General features: G+C 41.8%; 1 protein-coding gene across 1 annotated transcript in view; it reads left to right on the top strand.

Annotated features, from left to right (window-relative positions):
* CACNA1G (calcium voltage-gated channel subunit alpha1 G) overlaps positions 1 to 22,565 on the top strand; it is a 539,836-nt gene that overhangs the window by 268,528 nt on the left and 248,743 nt on the right. Inside the window, 1 exon segment of the mRNA XM_042449813.1 lies at positions 20,747 to 20,858. Coding sequence (XP_042305747.1) covers positions 20,747 to 20,858 — 112 coding nt within the window.

The raw sequence follows: 22,565 nt of genomic DNA on the forward strand, positions 1-22,565 counted from the left end.
TGGACACAGTAGCAGGAGGCTGTCATTACTTCAGCCTGATTTTTCTATATCCCCTGTATTCCCTTGGCTCCTGAATATTTTCAGTTTGTTTTCCAACCAGGATCTGCATAACAATCAGATATATTAAACAATCATGATAACAGAGCCACATAGAATTTGTATGTAGACAAATTCTAGAGTAGGGATAGCCTTCCAGATGTTGGCAAAATATTATTCAAATCACACATGGCCAGACTAACGAACTAATGGGAACGAGTGTTGTTGCCATTCATATTGTTATTACACAATACCTCCCAAAAGCAAGGTTCAGCGTTATTAGCAATCTAAAGCATATGTAGTGTAGCTAAAATATACAAGGAGAGCCTGAGCGATATAGTGGTTTGAGCATTGGACTACAGTTCTGGAGACTAAGGGCCTGAACAGACAGGCCAAAATAAAGCTGCTTCATGCCACTTTGGAGGTATGGTGTTTAAATGACACGTGCATCTTAAGAGGCTGAAAGCTGCACCAAAGTTGTGCTCCAGTCCTAAGGACTGGAGCATGGCTTTGGTGTAGCTTCCAGCCTCTTAGGATACATACTTTATTTAAACAGCACACTTACAAAGTGGCCCGAAGCAGCTTTATTTTGGACTGTCTGTTTGGGGCCTATGGTTCAGTTCCATGCTCAGCCATGAAACCTACTGGGTGATTTTGGATTCCCTATCACTGAGCCAGGGCAGTTAAAGCAGTGTCAAATTGGATTATTTTTGTAGTGTGTTTTGGACCTAGGTTAACATTTCTTTCAATTATGGTCTGTGTCAAATATCTTACCTATTTTATTCTGTAACTTTTACTCTCCTGTTCTGCATGGGCATAAAATCTATGTTGTTATTTTAAAAATAGGAATCAGACATTTTATTCAGCATCTTTTAAGACAGTTTTTTAAAGGCTGGAATCTAGATGCAGTTTGCCTAGAAATATGGACTAAAACTGCTCCATCACTACACACAACACAAGGAAAGGTTACTCAGACAGGGTCAGTCTCTACCATTAGGCAGAGTGAGGTAGCTATTTCAGGCAAGTGGTCTAGCATGTCATGAGAAAGTAGCACATTTTTAATTATTTACTTTGTTATTATTGAACTTTTACTCCCAGGGATAGGCATTTATGGGATTTTCTGTCTCAGGTGTCAAAATAAGTTGGCCCACCTTAAGTACTATGCTCTTTTGGAGCATATGTGCTCGCTGTTTACTGTTTTGCCTGAAGAATTAACAAAAAAGGTCATGGCCTAGTCTTGGCCTCATATATAGTACAGTTAGTACTTCTTTCAGAAGATCCTGGAACAGGTCTCAAGTGTCTTGGACTGTGTTATAATGGCTAGGCTGCACCCTCCTCTCATGACCCATATCCTGGGAAACGGCTGACCTAGATGAGCAAAAAGTGTATGCGTCTTCAAGTCACTTGATATAAATTTTGTTCGGTTTTCACAGGCAAGGAATAGTCATACTAAAAGGACCCACATCAAAGTTTTCAGGAGAGCTAGGGCCAGACACTGGCCTCAAAACCAAAGCTGAGCTGGTGTCTTTATCAGCCAGGATATGGCTAGGTGAGAATCCCCAAGGACTATGGCATAAGCTCCAACTGATTCTCTTTTTGAACTGCTTTTTAAAAGTCCCAGTTTCTCTCTCTTCCTTTCTCACTGTTCTCAGTTTACTTTAATTGGTGCAAATATATTCAAAATGCAAAAATTAGCTCAACAGCAGGGGAGGGAGAAGATGGAATCTTACCCTTCCCAGGAGGACTTGGGTGAAAACAAACTGCTACAGCCTCTCCTAGTTTGTGTGTTCTTCCTCATTAATAACTTTTGCCATCTTCACTAGTGGTGTCACTAGGGTTGGTGTCACCCAAGTGTGGTGTCACCCACAGGCTTGGAGTTGTCAGGCCAGTGGTCATCCAGGAGTAGATTGGGCCACTGTGGAAGAGAAAGGCTCTGGTCTACTTTCTGCCAACAGAAAGGTGATATCCAAAGAGATTGGCTGTGTTGCCCTGGGTTGTCCCATTCTACCTACTTTATTTGTAAGTCCGCAAGGAATCCAGGCACCATTTGACAATGGGAGAGACCACCAGGAGTTCATTGTTGCATATCGAGAGCGTCTCAGCCGCCAGCCTTCTTGCCACTTCCAGGCAGGTAGAGTGGGTCCTTCCCGAGACCTTCAGTCTCCAAGAGTCCTGGTCTACCTCTAGGAAGGTAATATACTCCACAATGGAAATCAGACACTCCCCTCTGAGGTATAACCCACTGAGGCCCACAGCCCCCCCAACCCCAGAGAAATGGCCCTGATCATAACCACATGCATTCTGGTTTTCATCAGAAAATGTGCTTGGCCACACGTGTCCCAGATTTCATCTGAGAAATGTTGGGGGATATGCTATGACCTCTGAGTCTGAGGACTCTAAGGAATCAACCTGGAGTCTGGCATTCTCAGTGCTGGGATACCAGCAAAGGCAGGAAAAAAAGAGTGTAGATAAGAGTGCCAGGCCTTTAAGTTCACTGTATTGCCTGAAAAGAAGTGGGTCCTGCAGTATCCCTACCCCCTCCATCTCTGCATTCTGTGCATTTTTTAGTCTTAAAATGCTTTTATTGCTTGATACTGAATGTTGCAATTTTATATTGTAAGCAGCCTTGGAAAGCCATAGTCTTGAAAGAAGGCTAGATCTACATAAAGGATAAAAATCAAGAAAGATATAATGTGCATGTAAGATGTGAGACAAATAAGGTTATGCATTTTAGCATGCTATATTTCATATGTTCATAGTTTATACCCTCTAGACTCCCAGCACTGGCTATACAGTACTCTCTTTCAGTGGTCACAGTAGACCACTCTCAGCCAATACATTTAGCCTGAGCAAATAGACATTTGTGGAAGGAGCAGAATCTGGTAGCAACACAGTTTTTAACTTCCATGTGTTCACCTGGCCCTGAGCTGTCCTTCTAATGAGGTGGTGGAATTCAAAAATAAGCAAAGTGCACAAGACCCCACCTACAACTTTTGAGGTCTCCAAGGGACTCATAGGCCTGCCCAACCTGTTGTCCTCTGTGTGTATTGAGACCACAGATCTCATTATCCTCAGGTAGCACACTTTGCCCTGAATCTTATTGGCAGTCCCAAACAGAGCAAATCTGTTGAATCAGTTGTTGAATGGTGAGTCAACACTTACATAAATCCCATTGATTCTGTGGGTCTGCTCTAATTAGTATTAGAGTAAGGCGCAGGTCCCAGTTACCATGCTGTTTGAGTATAATTGGAGTTATAACCTAACATATCTAGAAGACACCAATGATCCTTTCATACTACAGAATTATAGCACTATGATTTCACTTTAACTGCTATGGTAGCGTCATGTGGAATCCTGGGATTGATAGCCTGGTCAGAGGCACCAGAAGAGCTCTCTGGCTGAGAATTCTAAAAGCCTCTCCCTAAACTACAAATCCCAAGATTCTGTAGGGTGTTGCCAAGGCAATTGAAGTGGAATCATAGCACTATAACTGTATGGACCCAAGCTGCGTAGGGCTGGGCTTTGCACTGTGTCTTTACAGTGTTTTCTTATTGTATTGCTTTATTGCCTTGTCATGGGAAGAAAACTACAGTCAGACAGACCTCCTTATCCACTGATTTTTTTTATCCATGGATTCAAGCATTCACAGCTTGAAAATATTCCAAAAAAGTATACATTCCAAAAACCAAACCTTGATTTTGTGATTTGATATAAGAGACACCATTTTTGTTATGCCATTGTATTTAATGGGATTTGAGCATCCATGCATTTTGTTATCCATGGGGGGGGGGGGGGTCCTGGAACCAAACCCCAGCAGAAAACAAGGTCCCACTGTACTTCAGAGATCTTGGATCATGTTGACTTACACTGCTGTCCAACCTGCACATGCATATTTAAAGAAATTAATGATAGCCAAGCAAGGCACATACAGAAAACTTACTTCTTTTTAAACTACAGGTCCTTAGACCTCCCTCAAATTTGCTGTGCTGGGTAGATAATATAAAAACATAATTTTTCCAAACTATAATTATACATATGCTGGATGACTCAGAGCTGACAGTGAAAATCTCTCCTGGAAAACTATTGTTTGAGAGTATAGCCACTTTCTGGCATTCACAGGACTGTGAGTGAGACAGCAAGATTGCACACCCAGGTTTCAGCCCCTGTTCATATCTCATATCACTCAAGTCTGCCATGGTTGGAGGGAGAAAGTGTAAGGTAGGGAGTCTGTTCTCCATGGGTAGGCTGCCACTGCAGCTGTGGCTATGGCTAACATGCATGAATCCTCTGTCTGTTGTTTATCTTTGATGGCTTATTCACACTTTCAAGGACTATTGATGTTGCAGATAAGTATAAATGAATGGGCAAATTATCCAAAACCATATCCTCCAACATTTCCCCAATGGAAAATGGGACACATGTGGCCAAGAAACATCAGACCATGATCAAGAGAGCAAAAGTTACTGAGGAAGAATACACAAACTAGGAGAGGCTGCAGCATTTTGCTTTTGTTTAAGCCTGCAGGGATGGCAATGATTCAGCATTGTTTTGCAGTCCACAAGAACTTAATGCCAAGTAAACCTTATTAAACTTTAAGATGCTACAAGACTCTGTGTTACTTTCACCTGAAAGTGTCTCCCATTCTCCATTCTCTTTTGAGAAAAATGTGCCATTGGGAACCTATGTATATCCTTCATAACTTATATTTCCATTCTGAGAGCTGTTTCATTACACCAGCATCCCCCAACACCCCTCATATCTGGTGTCCTCTATATATTTGGGACTATACCTCCCATCATTCCAGGCTACACAGGCTGGAGGGTTGTGATTCAGAACAGCTAGAGGCACCAAAGTGGGGAAATCTCTGTCCTATGGTGTGTGATAACCATTTGCTAATGGTTATCACACACAAGAGCAGAACAAGGGGTTAAATGCACATTACTTAAGGCCCAATGTGAATTTGGCTATCAAACAGGTGAGGATAAACCCCCATTGCCAGCTTGGAAATACCTTTTCTGTGCATGCTCCAAACTGTCATTTCCACAAGTTTCCCCATGTGAAAAAGTAGTGAGAATGGGAAGGACAGCTATGAAAGAACTAGACAAGATCTTACAGAGAAAACATACACAACTGAACACTATAGTTAGAATCATCCAAGCCATTGTATTTCCCACCACCATGTATGAATGTGAGAGCTGGACTGTGAAGAAAGCGGATAAGAAAAAAATCAACTCATTTGGGATGCAGTGCTGGAGACAACTAACTGTAGTGCCTTCACAAGCAAAGCTGGATGATACCTAAGTACAGTGCATCCATGCCAAACATGGGCACACTATACGCAGCTTCAAGCTTACACTGAAGCTGCATGACAAACATATGCCATGCGCGCTTCCACAGGCACGCACCCCTGTTGTTTTCAATGGGGCATGAGCATAGGTGGAATTTCCCCTTACATGGGGGGGATCCAGAATGGATCCCCAGCATAAAGGAAGGGCCCACTGTATTGTTTTGTTTTCAAACATTCACTGTTTTGTTCTTTAGTATCTGACAATCACACTGGTGATGTACAGCTGAGATCCATAGACTCTACCCTTCTGGCATTTTGACAGTCTATAAAAACCATTCAGTTCAGTCAGTCTTTGAAAACTGGTCAGTTTGTGATCCACGCTTATATTGATTTTAGCTGTGCTGTTTTCCTGCATTTGGGAGTGGTTTGGGAACTTATGTTTATTTTGTTATCATGCTGGTGTTTCTTGTCGCCTCTAATCCTGCAGAGAACTACATGTATATATTTTTGTGAATACAAACATAGCAATATTTTTAAATGCAAAAGGAATACCAAAGTAACTACTAATAATGTATTTATTTAAGATGTTTTTACATCGCTCAGTTGGAAATTTCCTCAGTGACATGTACAGATATTGGGGAGGGGGGAATCCCTTAGAAATTTTTATAATAAAGACAAATAAACCAGTGAAAACTGTGTCAATATGTTAAAAAATATTAGAATGAGTCACTAACAGAATGTAAACTGTAAAAACAAATATAAAGATAAAGTAAACCATAAAGATAAAAATCAAAATTGAGGACTTTATGCCTGCCTAGCTAGGAAGGTCTTAGCCTGGTATCTTCATACTACATTTTTAAATATATGTATATGTACACCATAAGATGACCAAGATGAAACATGGGTCACCTATCGCCAACACCTACGACTCCTTGAACGCTTTCATCAGCACTGCTTACGCACAATTCTAAATATACACTGGACTGACTATGTGACAAATGTTGCTGTCCTTGAGCAAGCAGGGATCACCAGCATTGAGGCCATGCTATTGAGGACGCTGCTGCGCTGGGCAGGACACGTTTCTAGGATGGAGGATCATCGCCTCCCAAAAATAATACTCTATGGTGAACTCGCCACGGGTCAGTGTAAGAGGGGCACCCCAAAGAAGGGATACAAGGACTCCCTGAAACAACATCTCAGCCTTGGCCAAATTGATCACCAACAATGGTCCGCCCTGGCTTCACATCAGGAGGCATGGAGCCGCACTGTCCACGATGCTGCAGCCTTTTTCGAAAGCTCACGGCAAACAAGTCTCGAAGAGAAATGACAACGCAGAAAGAACCACAACCCGGAAACCCAAGGAGACCTTCCGCTGTGCTTTCTGCAACCAGACCTGTTTGTCCCAGATTGGCCTTTTTAGTCACCAACGTGCTTGTACAAAGCGCGGGATGAGTCCTTCCTGAATCTTTGTTCGCAAAGCAAAGCCAGAGAGACACCTAAGATGTTTTATGTATAGTACTTTTAAAAAACTAACTAGGATGTCAGGCAGGCATTTCTTGAGAGAGCATTCCACAATATCAAGGCATAAATGAAATTAAAAAGTAAAGCTAATCAACAAATTCTTACTGAACAAAACCATATAAAGACAGAGTGTAAATACACAGTTCTAAAAAGGCTAGGAAAAAAAGAATGTGTTCACTTGGCCCTGAAAGGGCAATAGTTTTCAGGCCATGTAACCTTGTCTGGGAGACCCAGTGTAATGTAGTAGTTTGAATGTTGAACTACAAATCTGGAGACCAGAGTTCGATTCCCTGCTTGGTCATGACACCCGCTGGGTGACCTTGGGCAAGTAACATGCTCTCAGCCTTGGGGGAAGGCATTAGTATACCTCCTCTGAACAAATCATGCTAAGAAAACCCCATAACAGGTCTGCCTTAGAATCAACATTAGTTAGAAATGGCTTGAAGGCACAGAACAACAACAGCAACAAAGCTTGTCTGGAGAAGTTCCAGAACCAAAATAACACTGCAGAGAAGGCCCTATGAAATTGTGGAAGGGGTCTAAGGAAGGACCTCTGGGGCACATTTTAATAAACAGGCAGAATAATTTAGGTGAGATGAGGTGATTCCTCAAGGCACCCTGGTATTAAAACATTGCTTACATTCACATACTGTTTTTAAATGTACTGTACACCAAACATCTTAGATGTACATATATTTTAAAATGTAATATGGAGAGAGGCTGCGAGCAGTGCTCTTTGTAGGAGTACAAGATGCTGAACAGTGGCAGGCTATTTAAGGGGTCAATCACCAATCACAGTGTTTTTCTGAGTTGCTTACAGTGGACTGCTGACACTGAGAAACATCCCCAGCCAGGAGGAAACAATGGGAAGAAAATTAATCTTGTTGCTTTCTCAGGTTTGTATAATGTTTTCCATTGTTTCACCAGGCAGATCCATTGGTCTTGAAGAAAAGAATCAAGAGTTCATGAAAACTTTCATCAGTTTTAAATCTGAACTAGTTAATTATGTGAAAGGCACCCTATGATGCATGTTAATTTGGTATCTCAGTAGAGTCCTACTGGCTATTTGGGAAAGTTCCAATCTACCCAGCCCAACACCATGCTCTAAGATTTTCCCACATTCTCTGAAGCATCAGTGAAGACCACAGGATAATGTATAATATCAAATGAGCTGGATTCACATTAGAGAGCTATGACTATTTTGCCTTTGAAGAAGCATGAGAAATATATTTCTCTTTCATGCTTTGTTTCTGTTGCTCATCATATGCTGGACTGGAAAAGAATATTTGCTTCAGACCAAATGTTGTTGGTCTCCAGCTAGCCAAAGTGGCCAACAGTGGGAGATGCATTTCCGCAACAGCCTGAGTTGCAGAACAATTGTACATCCCTGCTCCAGACAGATGAGCTAGTTACTTCCTTAGCTCCTCCTCTCTGATTTTTTTGCTGTGTGTTTTCCCTTGTAGCATATAAAACATCTTGTTTGGCTGAGCAGTCAGTGAATACTGGTGCCTCTGTCATGGCATAAGACATCCTGCTTCAGGATGCAGTGGTGGGCTAGGAAACTTACATGTTTTCAACTGTACAACTTCATGTTGTAAGCACTGTGCACTTGTTCATTGCTTCTCTCAGAGTAATAGTAGTGAGTGAGGGCAAAATCATTTTGCTATCTGGGACAGAGTACAAAATATCCCCTGTTCTCAAGACTTAGCAGTACTGAGAATGGACATAGTTCTGTCTTCCCAAATCTTGCCTGGAGACAATCCCTGCCTCCCAGCAGCCATGTCTTGAGGTGGCTGCCTCACTGTGCCTAACAGTAGGGCCTGCCCTGAACATGGCCTTTTAGACAATCTACTTGCTGCTGAGGCACACAGTAAACTAATCAAGGGGCCAAGGAAAGGCACAGTATGTTTTTTATTAATTTTAATGGTAGGAGGGTTTAGGGGTTAATGTAACTTTTTATTGTGTTTTTATAATTTTTTATGCTGTAATCCCACCTCGATCCACAGGGAGAGGCGGGAAATATAAACAAATCATGTTGTCGTTGTCGTTGTTGTTGTTGTTATTTCAGGAGAAGTATTGTCCACTCATATTGGCCTGGATCCTTCAGATGTGAATCTAAACATTTGTAGTGTATTCATTTGGTAAAATGTGCTGAGTTGGTTGACCAGAGACCAATGCAATCTCACCGGAGCTGGCCCTTCTGTTTGCTTTGCATACCTTTTCTAAATTTACTGCTGAAGTTGTGGCACCAGCCAAAAATTTCAAGACAATTGCTTGTGCCCCGGCTAATTGAAGTGTTTTCCTTTGTCAGCTGCTTGGCTGAAACAATATGAAGTACAAAGCGGTAGCCATCAGCACGTTGGGTATCTCCGAAATACCATTAGTGGTAGAAAGAGCTTGAAGTTTCATTTGGCATTTAAAAAAGAGATGGAGTGAATAAGAAGAGGCACTGGAGAGAAAGCTTCCATCATCTGTGTATTATTCCAGTCTGAGTTACTCTTATCCCGCAGCCATGGAAATTCTTAATCAGGATAAAGTCATATACAGTATGCAACTGAAATCTTTGGTTCTGGGGAGTTTAAATGGCTGATCAGAGGGTCTGCCAAATAAAGTGGGGGTGGGGAAAACTTCCAGCCAATGCAATTCATTCTTGTTTCTTTCTCCCCTTCTTTTCCTGTAGGCATGTTTGCTATACAAAATTACAGAAATATCTTGATGAGGAGGTGATAAATGGCATCTTCTTACTACATCATATGTAAGAAATTGCGGCAAACATGGGATATAGCAGAACAGAATCTCCACAGTTCAGCCAAAAATCCCCTGATATAATTATTTACAGACAGGGCTGGACATATTTCAAAACTTGGAGACAACTATTTTATTTTTTAATTCCACCAGTAGGCTGAGGACCCTATCACATGGGCAGCTTACCTTTCAGTGCTAATTCAGGAGGCAGCCAGTTCCTATCACACATAAATCATTGCTGAATCGCTGCCCAGGTCCATCCCGGATGCAGCCTGGGTCATCTAAGCCATTGTGGCAACCATTTTTAGAAGTTGGAAGCTTCTGTTTTCGAAAAAGGGGCCACAGAAGCAGTTTGCAGGACCCGGGCTGACTCCAGCATGGACCTGGGCGGCGATTTATGTGTGATAGGAACAGGCTGCCTCCCAAATTACCACTGAATTCAGGAAAGGTAAGCCGCTCTTTTAACCTTATGTGATTGGGTCCTGAGTCTTGAAATTGTGGATGGGACTGTAGGCTGCATCCAGAGGCAGAAGCATGATTTGGGGGATGGAGCTAGTTAGGTGCACACCATGAATAAAAAGTCTGGAGAAGGAATGAGAAATGACCGGGCCGTGTAGGTAGAAGTTTGGATCTTCAGATATTAAAGATCATAAACTCTAATATAAAGCTTAAGACTGGCCAATAGAACTGCACAAAGTTCTGATACACAAAGATCACCTCCAATTTTACAGGCAAGAGGTACTGAGACTGATGAGCAATTAGAATAAACCAGCCTTATAATATTTTTTAATTGCAATTTTATTTGCTATTTCAAAATATTAACAGTGGGTAATCTTTGTTTATCTGCTGCAAATAACTCAGATCAACTAGTAGATTCTGATCTATCTTTTATTAGCCCAGTTTACTTGTTCTGGCCATTTATAATGTAATGCAGTCTGATTTTTCCCCCTGTGGACAAGGGACTGGTACCATATTTGTACCCGCCAAGTACAGATGTCTCTTTCTTTAGTGAAAGCTTGGCATGCATTAGCAGTCAGTAACGTGCTGGCTGGCACTGGTCTGTGGACAACCAGTTTGAGTAACACAGGACTAGTAGCAACTGCTGAGGATAGAGACAGCATTATTGGAAGAGTAGATGAAATTAATAGTATTGATTTGCTTGGAGAGAATCAGCTTCAGTCTCTTGCAACAGAGCTGTGAGGTCTCACCTTTGAGGAGCCCTGTGACTCTGCTGTAGCTGCCAATGCTGTAGCTTTATGGTGCTCCTTTGGTGCTGTGTCATGTGGATGCAGCACCAGAGGAGCACCATGATGCCGCGAGCGCAGTGTGCAGCATCACACCGCCATGAGGCAGAATTGGCATGCGTCATGTGGACGCCACACCCCAACTCCGCCCTCAGACCAGCCTTAATGGCTGGTCTGCACAGCGCCATAATTGTTCATATGAATCTAACCTAACTGTCTTCTGACTACTTTTTTAAAGGACATCTGAGAGCATTAGAACAGTCCTAGTGCACCAGACAAGAAGCCTATCTAGTTTATCCTGTGCACACTGCAACCAACCTGAAGTCTATAAGGAGGACATGTTTCATTTGTATCCCCCCATTTGTACTGTCTTGATGCATGCTGCCTACAACATTGGGGGTTAATATACCGCTGTCATGACATAGTGGTAGTTATTGGCAGCCTCATCATCCACAAAATGTGTAGATTTTGTAGATGTGTGATACCCAAGGGATCCAACTCTAGCCTCTTTGGAGAAGAGAAAAAATGAGGTATGTTTGGAAATCCTGAAAATATCTCAATTTTTATCCATATGTGGGTCAAAGTGACATCTGGAATTGATGCCATGCCTCTTTTGTATGCCATTTTGGCCACTATATGGCCCAAACTGGAGGTATTTCAGAGCACTGTAAGCCAAGTGCACCCATGGTGAGGAGGGCTCGAGTGGGATTATTCCCTGCCCCCTTCAGTTGCCCTCCCTGGCTTTATATATTGTGCTTTACTATTATTGTACACTGCTTTGAAATCTGTAGGTGTAAGTGGTTTATAAATCATCATAAGTGTAATGCTGCCATAGGGCTGCTACGCAGCATCCAGGGTGGCTGGTAACCATGGTGACTTGGTTCCCAGCATAAAAAGCAGTTTAATGCTTGATGCATAAAAAGCAGTATACAGTACATTCATCTCTCCATATCCGCGGTCTTGCAACTTGCAGTTTTGATTAGTTGCAAATTGCAAGTCCGTGGGACAACTCCTCCCTCCCCTCCTTCCTCCCCTCCCTCCCTCCTTACCTTATTGAGGCAAGGCCTCAGCTGGCGTGGGCCTCTTCGTGCCAGCGTGGCCTTGCCAGGCCGGCTGGAAGAATGGCCACACCGGCTGAAGGAAGGCCGCACTGGCCAGGGCAAAGCCGTGCCAGCCAGGGTCTTGCCTCAGCCAGTGTGGGCTTCTTCTGACCAGCGCAGCTTTTAGCCAGTAGGTGCGACCTTCACTCGGCAGAAGCAAGGCCTTCAGCCAGCCTGAGCAGGCCTTCAGCTGGCCGGAGCAACCTTGCTCCTGCCGAGGCAAGGCCGCACCAGCTGGCTGAAGGGCATGCTGGCCAGAAGAAGGCCACGCTGGCCAAGGCAAGGCCTTCCTTACACCGGAGCAACCTTCTTCCGGCTGGCGCAGCTTTCTTTTGGCCGGAGTGGGCTTGTCTCGGCAGGAGCAAAACCGCACTGCCCGAGAGAATACTCAAGTTCCCATAGTCCCCAATGGAAGTGCACCATGGGGGACAATGGGACTTGAATATTCACGAAATTTTGAATTTTCTGGGTCACCCGGCCAGAATGGATCCTCTGCAAATTTGGAGGGACGACTGTATTACACTCTCTAGAAGCTTGTAAAGGTGTGATTTACCATTTTAGGCCATTATAAATAAATACATAAATAAATGGGAAGGGGCTATTCCTTCAAGATCCCACAAAAGTTTCTCCCCTCTGATGTAAGACTACATGAAAGTCCCGTCTTGATGTCTGACACAAGCACTCTTTGGCCCCACAGAATCTTACAGTACATACATGGGAACATACACTGGGAGGGGTCTAGTACCTTCACATCCTACTTATGGGCTGTGTAAGGTAACGGAATGCAGGATGCTGTGAATAGAAGAAATAGCTGCTGGGTTTGTGTCGTAGGCCTTTGCATATAATAACACACAGCTTGGCCTTAAAAAGTTTATTGATGTTTCTTATCAATGCCTTATGGATATAATGATGTTCTTGAGGAAGATAATTTACACAGGGTATATTAAGCAGGGGCTGCTAGAAAGATCAGAAAAAACATCCTTAAAGGATCCCTCCATTTGCTGGAAGTTGGGATAATTAACTGGATGTAGTCTGTACTGCAGTTGCTTAGAAGAATCTTATTAAGTATTTCATCTTAAGCAACTAGTACTGATCCCTGATTGGTTCAAGGCATCATTTGATTGAGATCTGAGCCATTGCATTCCAAAGATGGCTTACTTTTTTTATTATTATTATTTTTCCTTTACAACATTTCACAGTGGAAGTTAAGTTCATTGTGATTGGCTTCATGATAATGTAGTGCTGGTACAATTCCAGTCACAGTGAGGCAGGTGTTTCCTGGGGCCCTTTCACACTACAAAGTTGTAGATGTATATTCCCCTTTAACTGAAATAGGAACATCTCATATCCTGGAGTCTGCATTGTGGTGAGGCGCCAGAGGAGTTCTCTGGCTTAGAATTCAAATACAGTGGACCCTTGTTATATGCTGAGGTTTGGTTCCAAGATCCCCAGTGTATAACAAAATCCGTGTATGCTCAAGTCCCATTAAATATAATGTCATAGCAAAATTGTGTCCCTTATACAAAATGGAAAATCAAAGTTTAACATTTGAAATTTATACTTTTTTGAAACATTTTTTGAATCCGTGTATTAAAAATTCACGTATAAAAAGGGCCGACTGTACCTCCTTCCTAGATTCTAAATCCTAGGATTCCACTTGACAGATCCGTGGTAGCTAAAGTAGAATCATAGCACTGTAACTGTGTGGTGCGAATGGGCTCCAGCTCTCTTCTAAGGTAGAGCTTGGGCATCTGTGGCTCTTCAGCAGCTGTTGGACTCTAATTTCCATTAGGCATAGTCAGACTTAAAAGAAGTTTCAGCGGAGCCCTACAGCTGTATCATTTGAGGACTCATCAATGCTGTTGGTTACCCTATGAAATAGATTATTTGTTCTAAAAGTGGAAAGATTAAGAGAAGTCTCTAATAGTGCAATTTACCCAGATGTAAATCTCACTGAGTTTAATAGGACTTCATTTCAGAATAAGTGTTCCTAAGATTGCAGCCTGAGAGAATTCAAGGGCTTGAGGATTGGGCTTTTCAGTGGGTGGACTTGGCATAGGTAGAGTGCTGTTAAATTCTGCGATGATGTTGGTGTTCATTAACTTAAAATCTTTTTTTTTAATTCCAAGGAAATATTTACACAGAATGAGAATAGGAATTCCAGCTGCCAGCTTAGGTTACATCTTGGAATATTCATCCCAAATATAGCAATACGTGGGCAGGCAAAGCAGACAGAGAAGAGAAAGAGGTAGAACCATCTGGGAAGCTGTAGTTCCCTTCATTTGACAGTGTTTGGATAGCATCCATTTGTGGGAGCCAGTGACTTCCAGAACTTTGCCAGTGATGAGCTGCAAAGCCTTTAATAAAATAAAGTACTACAACATGAACTGTTAGGAGATCCCAGAACAACAGCAGAATGAATGTGTCAGGAAAGAACAGGGAAGGAACATGTGAAATATCCAGCACTTGATCCAAAGGGCTTAGGACTAACCTATCTCAGTCCTCTGAACACAGTTCGCTCTCTCTCTCTCTCTCTCTCTCTACACACTTGAAAGCACATTTAATTTCTATTCCTCCAAGGTAGTGCTTTCATTACAAATAGATCGTATTTTTATACACCTCAGTATGCAATATCTTATACAGTACTTTGAAAAATGTTGTGCCTCTCTTCCTACCCACCCGGAGGTATATTTATTACCTCTCCCCCACTAAGCTTCATTCCTTATTTTAGGAATAAGAATCAGTAGGTGCAGTCCAGTTTTATACAGATGCCAAAAAACAAAAACAAAATAACATTTCTACAGCAGACACTGAAAAAAGCAGAGGTGGCAGGTAGCGGGAGGTAAAGCAAAAAGGGAGAGATGCATGCACTCATTACAGGTGATGGGGAAATTAGTCAACACAAGGAAAACAGAAAGCAATTATTTTGCTAGCAAAATGGCAGGAGATTTTACAGGTTTCACCGTAGTGCCTCAAATAGTTTAGAGAATAAAATAAAATTTAAAAAACAGTAGTTGGTTTTGTTTTATTTTTAAATGCTAGAGTGAAAGGCAGGAATCTATCTAAATGTGACAGAACAAATGCCTCTAATGTGCCAACTTGCTAGGATTTGTGCTGCACTACAGCAATGTAGAGATAACATTACATCTTAAGGAGGCAGAAGAGTTTATGCATATATTTGATGACACTGTAAAATTGCAGAGAAGACATTGAAACTGGAATAGTTTTGTTCCCCCCTGCAGATTACTCAGTAGATGTATCTCATTTAGTTACAACATAAGCCCTAGCTAGGCATTAGTAAAATGTAAACACATGAGAAGAATGAATGTGCTAGCACAACCTCCCTCCCTCCCTCCCTGCATGTTTCTGTGGCTTTCATGGGTAGAGAGCAGCTTTGAGAGGGCGAAAAGTTCTCCCATGCAGTTCTAAGTACTGGAAAGTCAGTGTTCTAGAGGGCATGGCAATCCTTCTCAAATGAGACTCTAAATTTTACCAGTGCTTTCCTGTACTCAGAATACCTGACATCATTGGAAATGACCAGTGAGGAGACATAGAGAAATGAGGTTAGAGGTAGCATACCAGAGGTTCTAGTCATTCGTGATTTTGACTGGTTATGAGAAAACTAATGTGCATTGCTCAGTAAGATAGCACACTATGGACGGAATTTGACACGATAGATAAAATATGAGTCTCTTGTTTAATAGTGGGGTTTTGTAAAGTGTGTGTGTCTTTGCATAATTGTAAGATAACATATTATTGAGAAATATAGTCTACTTTGTCTGGTTTTATAGAACCCTTTTGTTTTTATTTTAAACCACACTCTTAGTAGGAAACAATTCAGAGCAACTACCTTTTAAAGTACCTAGATTCAAGGCACATTACAATTACAAAAACATTTTATTGCCATTTGCCAGATTTAGAAAAGTACTGTAGACAAAAGTGTGTTAGAGTCTAAAGACTACTTCAGCAATGACAAAGTACTTCCCCATAAGAAACAAAAGAGGTGTTCATGCACAACTCTGTTTGGGTACCTGTTGTCTTCACATGCTGAGATGCTGCAACCAATCACAGAATCCTAGTGAGGTATCTTACTACACGTGACATAAACAAGGGTATAGTTTTCACCATGGCACTCCAGATTGCACACTTGTTCTGTCACAGAAGTGTTTTGTTGTACTGTTGCTTCTCTAAAGGGTTCCTTGAAGCCTTTTCAATGGCAAAATTTAAATTGATTTTTTGATTTTCTGTGTCTGCTGTTACAACCAGAGTATACATTTAACTTAAAAATGGTTCTCTTCCATTTTGTGTGTCTAAGTAATAGCATTCTTTTAATTTTTAAAATATAATTACAAAGAAGGGGGAAAGAGGGAGAGAGAAACAGAAGAAAATGAAAAATAGAAAAGGGAGGGAGGAGTACATACAATATAAATGTGACCTAGGCATGTAGGTTGGCCATACTTCCCAACATTTGTGTCGGTTTTTTACATCAGCTACTTAGTTATGTATATGTAACTATGTATAACTAACTAGTGTCTCCTGGCTTGATTCCTCACAGCCTACCTTAACAGCCAGAAGCTACATTGAGTGAAGGAGGTCTGTCCAGTTGCCCAACAGGACACAAAGAGGATGATATTTCCAGTCTCCTTCCAGCCCCGAGGGAGGCTGTGACAAGGAATTGCAACAGGAGTCCTGCTTCTGTCTGTCACAGCCTTACTCAGTGGTGGGAGCAGGACTGGAAATATCATCCTCCTTGTGCTCTGACTGGCAAATGAACATACCTCCTTAGCTCAATGCAGCCGTCAGCTTTTAAGATAGGATGGGAGGGGTTAAGTAGTCTTGCATTAAGGTTATCTAGGCCCTATACAGATTGCCAAAATAAAGCTGCTTCAGGTCATGCATCATTTAAACAGCATCCCGCCAAAGTGACCTGAAGCAGCTTTATTTTGGCAGTCTGTATAGGGCCGTAGTCTTGCTGAATACAGAGCAGTTAAGGATCCATAACTCTAGGTTATGGATCTGTAACTGCAATACAGATTACCAGCCATGGTTTTGTGAAGCTGATGCCTTTAACATGCATATTTTATTAACAGCATTTATAAGTTCGGTAGTCAAGAATAGATGACACTCACATTGTGCCATTTATTGAAATGCCATTTTCAAAGAGGTAGACATGTTAATCTGTTTCAGTATAAAAAGGAGATATAGGATGAGGAATCCCATGGCACCTTTTATTAAATCATCTTGTTTTAGAGTGAGCTTTCATGGATTTCAGTCTGCTTTTTCCAATGCACTGATGAAATAGTCTTGAAGCTACAAGTATTTAAGAACAATTACATAGTCGTGGGACTGGGATCAGAAGGCAATGGAGAAGCAAAGGGTACAATTTGTGACATTGGCCATAACTGTTTAAAGGCTGTATAAGGTGATATGGGTCTGTCAAACAGCTGGCCTGTTAGTCTAGAGGTGTGAAAGCAATACATTCTGCTTAACTAAAGTTAGCTGCACTGAAGTAAATTACTTATCTGAGGAGGATTCTTTTGCTACATATGTAACTGTGATGAGAATTGGCATATTAAAATATGAGTGTCCCAAGAAATCATTACAGTGCTTCCTCGGGTTACGAAATTAATTCGTTCCGCGGCCGCTTTCGTAACCCGAAAAGCCTTCGTAAGCCGAAATGCCATAGGCGCTAATGGGGAAAAGCCGCGATTCCGTGTGAAATAGCGCCGAAAAGCACCAAAAAATTTTTCGCAACCCGAAAAAACATTCGTAACCCGGAACAATTATTTCCTATGGGATTTTTTCGTATCCCGGAAATTTCGTAACCTGGGTATTTCGTATCCCGAGGTACCACTGTATTCCTGTTCATACCTCTGATAATGTATTGGAATAGATGAATATATCCCAGTTTTGCTGTTTCTCTTTCCAATCTTCCATTGCAATTTGCAATTGAAATTGAATTTTACTGTGTGATCTTCAAAAAAACTGCAACCACTAGTGTTCTGCACCATGAGGATTCTGGCTATTCTAGAGTGGGTTCCTTGCATAGACTCTTTCAGCTTCTATCCATAAAACTTTGAATATGATATCCCATCTCATTAAAACGAGACATACATTATTTACAATGGAATTGGACTGTTTTAACATTCTCTGTGAGGGCATACCCTCCATTTGTTCCTGTTAGCAGGAACAGTCCCAATTAATCATCTGCCATCTCACTTTTCAGCTGTTTTTAAAATGTTCCCGTTTCTCTCTCTTTCTCCTACTTTCCCCTTTTGTCCTTAGTTTGCTGCCATCTGAGTACTGATGCAGTTTACACTCAATTAACTTAGTAGGAGCGAGAGGATACAAAAGGGTGGAATCTCGCTCTTCCTTTCAGATCAATTAAAAAACAAACTGCTGCAGCCTTTCCTAGTTTGTGTGTACTCCTCATTAATAACCTCTGTCGTCGTGACCATATTCTGATTTTGCTTGGCCACATGTGTTTTGGTTTTCATCTGAGAAATGTTGGAGGGTATTTGGGGGGGGTTGCCTTTGATAAGTGTTTGGAAACTTTGCCTCCTGAAGAATGTTACAGCCAGATTATTGACCAATGCCAGTTACGAGGGAGCATAGGGCTGCTTTTTAAGGACACCTTTACTGGCTATCAGTCTGTTTCCAGGCACAAATCAAAGGGCTGGTTATGACCAATAAAACCCTATATTACTTGGGACCGTATTCTCCCATGCCTGGGTTTTAAGGCCTGTGAACATGTTTTGTGTAGAAAACATCACAAGGAAAGGTGCCCATTCTCAGGCTGGAATCACAACGTGCCAAAGGAAGCTGGTTGGCTCCTATTTGGTTGTCCTTCCATGGGCAGGCAAAGGTCTCTGAATTCAGGCAGGCTTTTGGCTGTAAATTAGACTTTTGTTGGAGGAGATTTATATGCTTGGGTGCCAGTACTTTTTTGTTCGGGGTTATGTTTTTAATTGTGTTTCTAGTTTGTTGAAATGTATGCTGCATTTGAATCATGTTATTTTTCAACCTTTTAATTTTATTCTTGTTAGCTGCCATGAATAATTGGGGGGGGGGGAGATATGTTGAAGTATGAATTTAATAAATAATATTAAATAGCAATTCCTCTTAAAATGACAAGACCAATTCTGTTGCCACACTGTAAAATTAATGCAGTTTGATATTGCTTTAACTGTCCTGGCTCCACCCTATGGAATTCTGGGATTTGAGTTTGTTGTGGCACCAGAGCTCGCTGACACAGAGGGCTAAATATCTGACAAAACTCCAAATCCCAGAATTCCATAGCATTAAGCTATGGCAGTTGAAGCGGTGTCAAACTATGTGAATTCTGCAGTGTATGTGCAGATTGTTCATCTGCTCAGTATTTTGTAACTGAGACCTATGAGGCTGTGCCAGTGATCCTTCCTTTTCTTTGACCCTCATTTCAGTGCTGCTGCTTATACACACTTGTTACTGTTGGTTGTTACATTTGCACCTCACATTTTCTCCAAGGCCTTCAAGGCAAAGAATATGTCCTCTCCCTTTTTCTCTGTACAATAACAGTATGAGGTAGGTATGTAAGACTGAGAGGTAGTGACAGGCCCAAGGTCTCCAGTAGGCTTCAAACCAAACTGTGGAGGAAATGAACCCAGTCCAAGTCCAGCAAGTCAGTCAACTAAACTGTGCGGCTTTGTCATCCACATGTCTACTCAGTATGTCAAGAATTTCATTCAGAATTTCTTTCCCTAGAAAAAGCCATTCGCATTCTGAGAGAATGTCAACTACTAGTTTAGAAGTAAAGAAAACATGACTAAATTTGCTTGGTTTGCCAAATATATTCACATTGTACAACATTGCTTTCAACACTGCTGCATTTGCCTTTAATAGCAAAAACAATCTAGGTTTCTTCCCACTCCACTTATAATAGAAATTTTGAGTAGGTTGTTAAGGTATAGTAGACATTTCTCTGAAAGAACTGTTCTACAAAGGCATGAATTTTAGAAAGAGGTTCTTCTCTCTCTCTTTTCTTTTTCTTTTTTTATAGAAAATAGAACCTGGTTTTTCCTGACATTAAGGAAATTCTATTTTAAAATTTGTCATCTCTTAGTTGAGAACATATTGTTTCACACAGACGAGAAAAACCATTTGCAATGGATGTGTTGGTTTACAGATGGAGACAGTACACCAAGTGCGCCCTACATTCACTTCAGCCCAGACGAAAACAAAACAAAAACAAAGACTGAAACAACAAACAGAAACAAACTTGTCAAAAGCCAGGCCAACTTTGCAAAAACCTTGTATGGACACAGTCTAATTAAAAAAAGAAAAGAAAAGAAAACGGAGTCTTTCTTCACGGAAAAAAAAACACCCGGAAATGTAAATGCCTTTGTTTTTGTTTAGCAACATTGTCTGGGAAGTCATCTGGAGATATATTGATTGTGTAAGGTCTTGAAAGTGACAGAGCCAAGAAAAAGCAATTAGAAGTAGTACCTGTAAGTTCCTACCTATAATGATATCAATGATGATACCTCAGCCACAGAAACATTTGGAAGATATTATTGTATGCTCCAGTCTTCCTCTCCTTTAGGGTTGCAAATGTGGCATAATGTCTATTTGACGTCAGAGGGCAACAGATACTAGATATATGTGAATAATCAACTTCTACATGAAAAGGCTTGGGAAAAACAAGGCTTTGATGTCCATTTAATGCCCTAATACTTGGTACTGTGGTTGTTTCTGGTGCTAATGGATAACTCTTTACTTCTATCCTTAAACTGAACTCTGTAATAGTTGTTTTCCTTGACTGACTTCTTGTGCACCTGGTTTGAAAGAGTCAGCATGCTGGTCATTCTCCTAAACTGTGTCACTTTGGGCATGTTCCACCCTTGTGAAGATATGGGCTGTGATTCCCCACGCTGCAAGATTCTCCAGGTAAAGGCTTATTTTTATTATTATTATTTTTAAAAAACCTAGGGGCTATACATACAGCCACTAAGGGGTGGCAGGACACTGCCCCTTTCCTAGCTGGATTGGGACTGTGGCAACCTCATGCCATGGCTCCGATCCGGCCTTTCGAGGGCGTAAAAAGGAGCCGCAAAAACAGTGATGCCCTGACTCTGCCCCCAGAGGGCCTTACTTACCTTACTGCTTGTTTGCATTATACTTGGGAAGAGCACAGCTCAATGAAAGAACACCCGCTTTTTGTACAGAAGGTTCCATTTTTGGTATCTCTAGGCTTTGGGGAGGGAAAGTGATAATGATCAGATTGCACATGATTTGAAGTAGTGGGACCCTAAAAAGCAGCTGCTGATCCAAGTACGCCATATCAGGGAAGATGAATAAATGTTTTGACTTGGTAAGAGGCCTAGACAAGCTCCTTTCAGGGGGAACCTAATCTCCTTGATTTACCTGTAACCCTTTTACGGAAAAAAGTAGCTAAGATTAAGTCAGGAATTCCTTATTAAATATGCCTTAATATTTTGTTCGAGGGCTATCATTATGCACAGCTTTCAGCAGAAGTAGTTCCACCACATCTGATAGAATCTGGTATAAGGTAGAGTTGAAGAAGCATCCATGGATGTGTGGAAGTGAACTTTCATATCAAATGTGCGAGTGAGGGAAAGATGAGTGAAAAGAAAGCAAAAGCGACCACACTGACCCACACAAAGCAGCAAAGGAAGCCCATGTGGCACTTAGCTATTTTTTCCAGGAGCTCAAATCCCCATCCAGTGCTAGGAGCTTTTAATGTGTGCCATCTTTAGGTAGGGTAGCTTGATGATATGAAATTTACTCTTATTAATTATCTGAAAGGGGGAGTTCGAGGTCTAGTCTACACTGACCAAAATCCCCAGACTCACCCCATATCTGGTGCAATGCTTCCTCATGCTTCACACAGTGAATCTGCTTCTTTAAACTGTTAATCCATTTTAACAGAAAAGGCTGTTTACTCTAGGGTTTCCAGGAAACTGTGGAGTGAACCTGGGTATGGTGGATGTGAAGAGAGCTGGATCAGGCTGTGTCTGAAGTGACCCAGCTGCCCACACATTTACACACTCACTGCATTGTCCCTGCTGGCTGTCCCCCTCCAACTCACTGCTGCCACTGCAGCTTTGCCAGCCAAACAGTTCTCTGCAAAAGCTTAGCTATTGCCATTACTTCCATTAAAGTCAGAATAGGGGTTCCTGTACTCCCTCGATCATACAGATGCACCGTCCTGCCCTCAGCAAAAGCAACAGTGACAGCAAGGCTCTTGCAGGGACCTGCTTGGCTGGTGAGGCTACAGCAGCGGCGGCAGCAGCACTGAGGAGGACAGGCCAGCGGAGACAATGCAGTGTTGCCCAGTAGGCCATCTGGACATGTTTGGCTGGCATTGTGTCAACTGAGGCAGCTCCAGAGCGTAATGCTCCAGAATAATGGGACCAATATAGATGCATCCCAAATCACTGTTAACAACTGGAGGAATTCCATGTTACACAGAAATGGGACAAGTGGTCTGCCAGTTTAAGGGCAGGTAATTCATAGTACAGATTGTTCAGATTTTGTCTTCCTGCTTAAGGAAATTGGGTGTCAGCTACCAGACGCAGCCAGTTGCAGATGGTATTTTTGGCCACTTTTGGACCTGGAGAACAGACAGTCCAG

The sequence above is a fragment of the Sceloporus undulatus genome, chromosome 2 (assembly GCF_019175285.1).
Source record: "Sceloporus undulatus isolate JIND9_A2432 ecotype Alabama chromosome 2, SceUnd_v1.1, whole genome shotgun sequence".
NCBI classification, from domain to species: Eukaryota; Metazoa; Chordata; class Lepidosauria; order Squamata; family Phrynosomatidae; genus Sceloporus; species Sceloporus undulatus.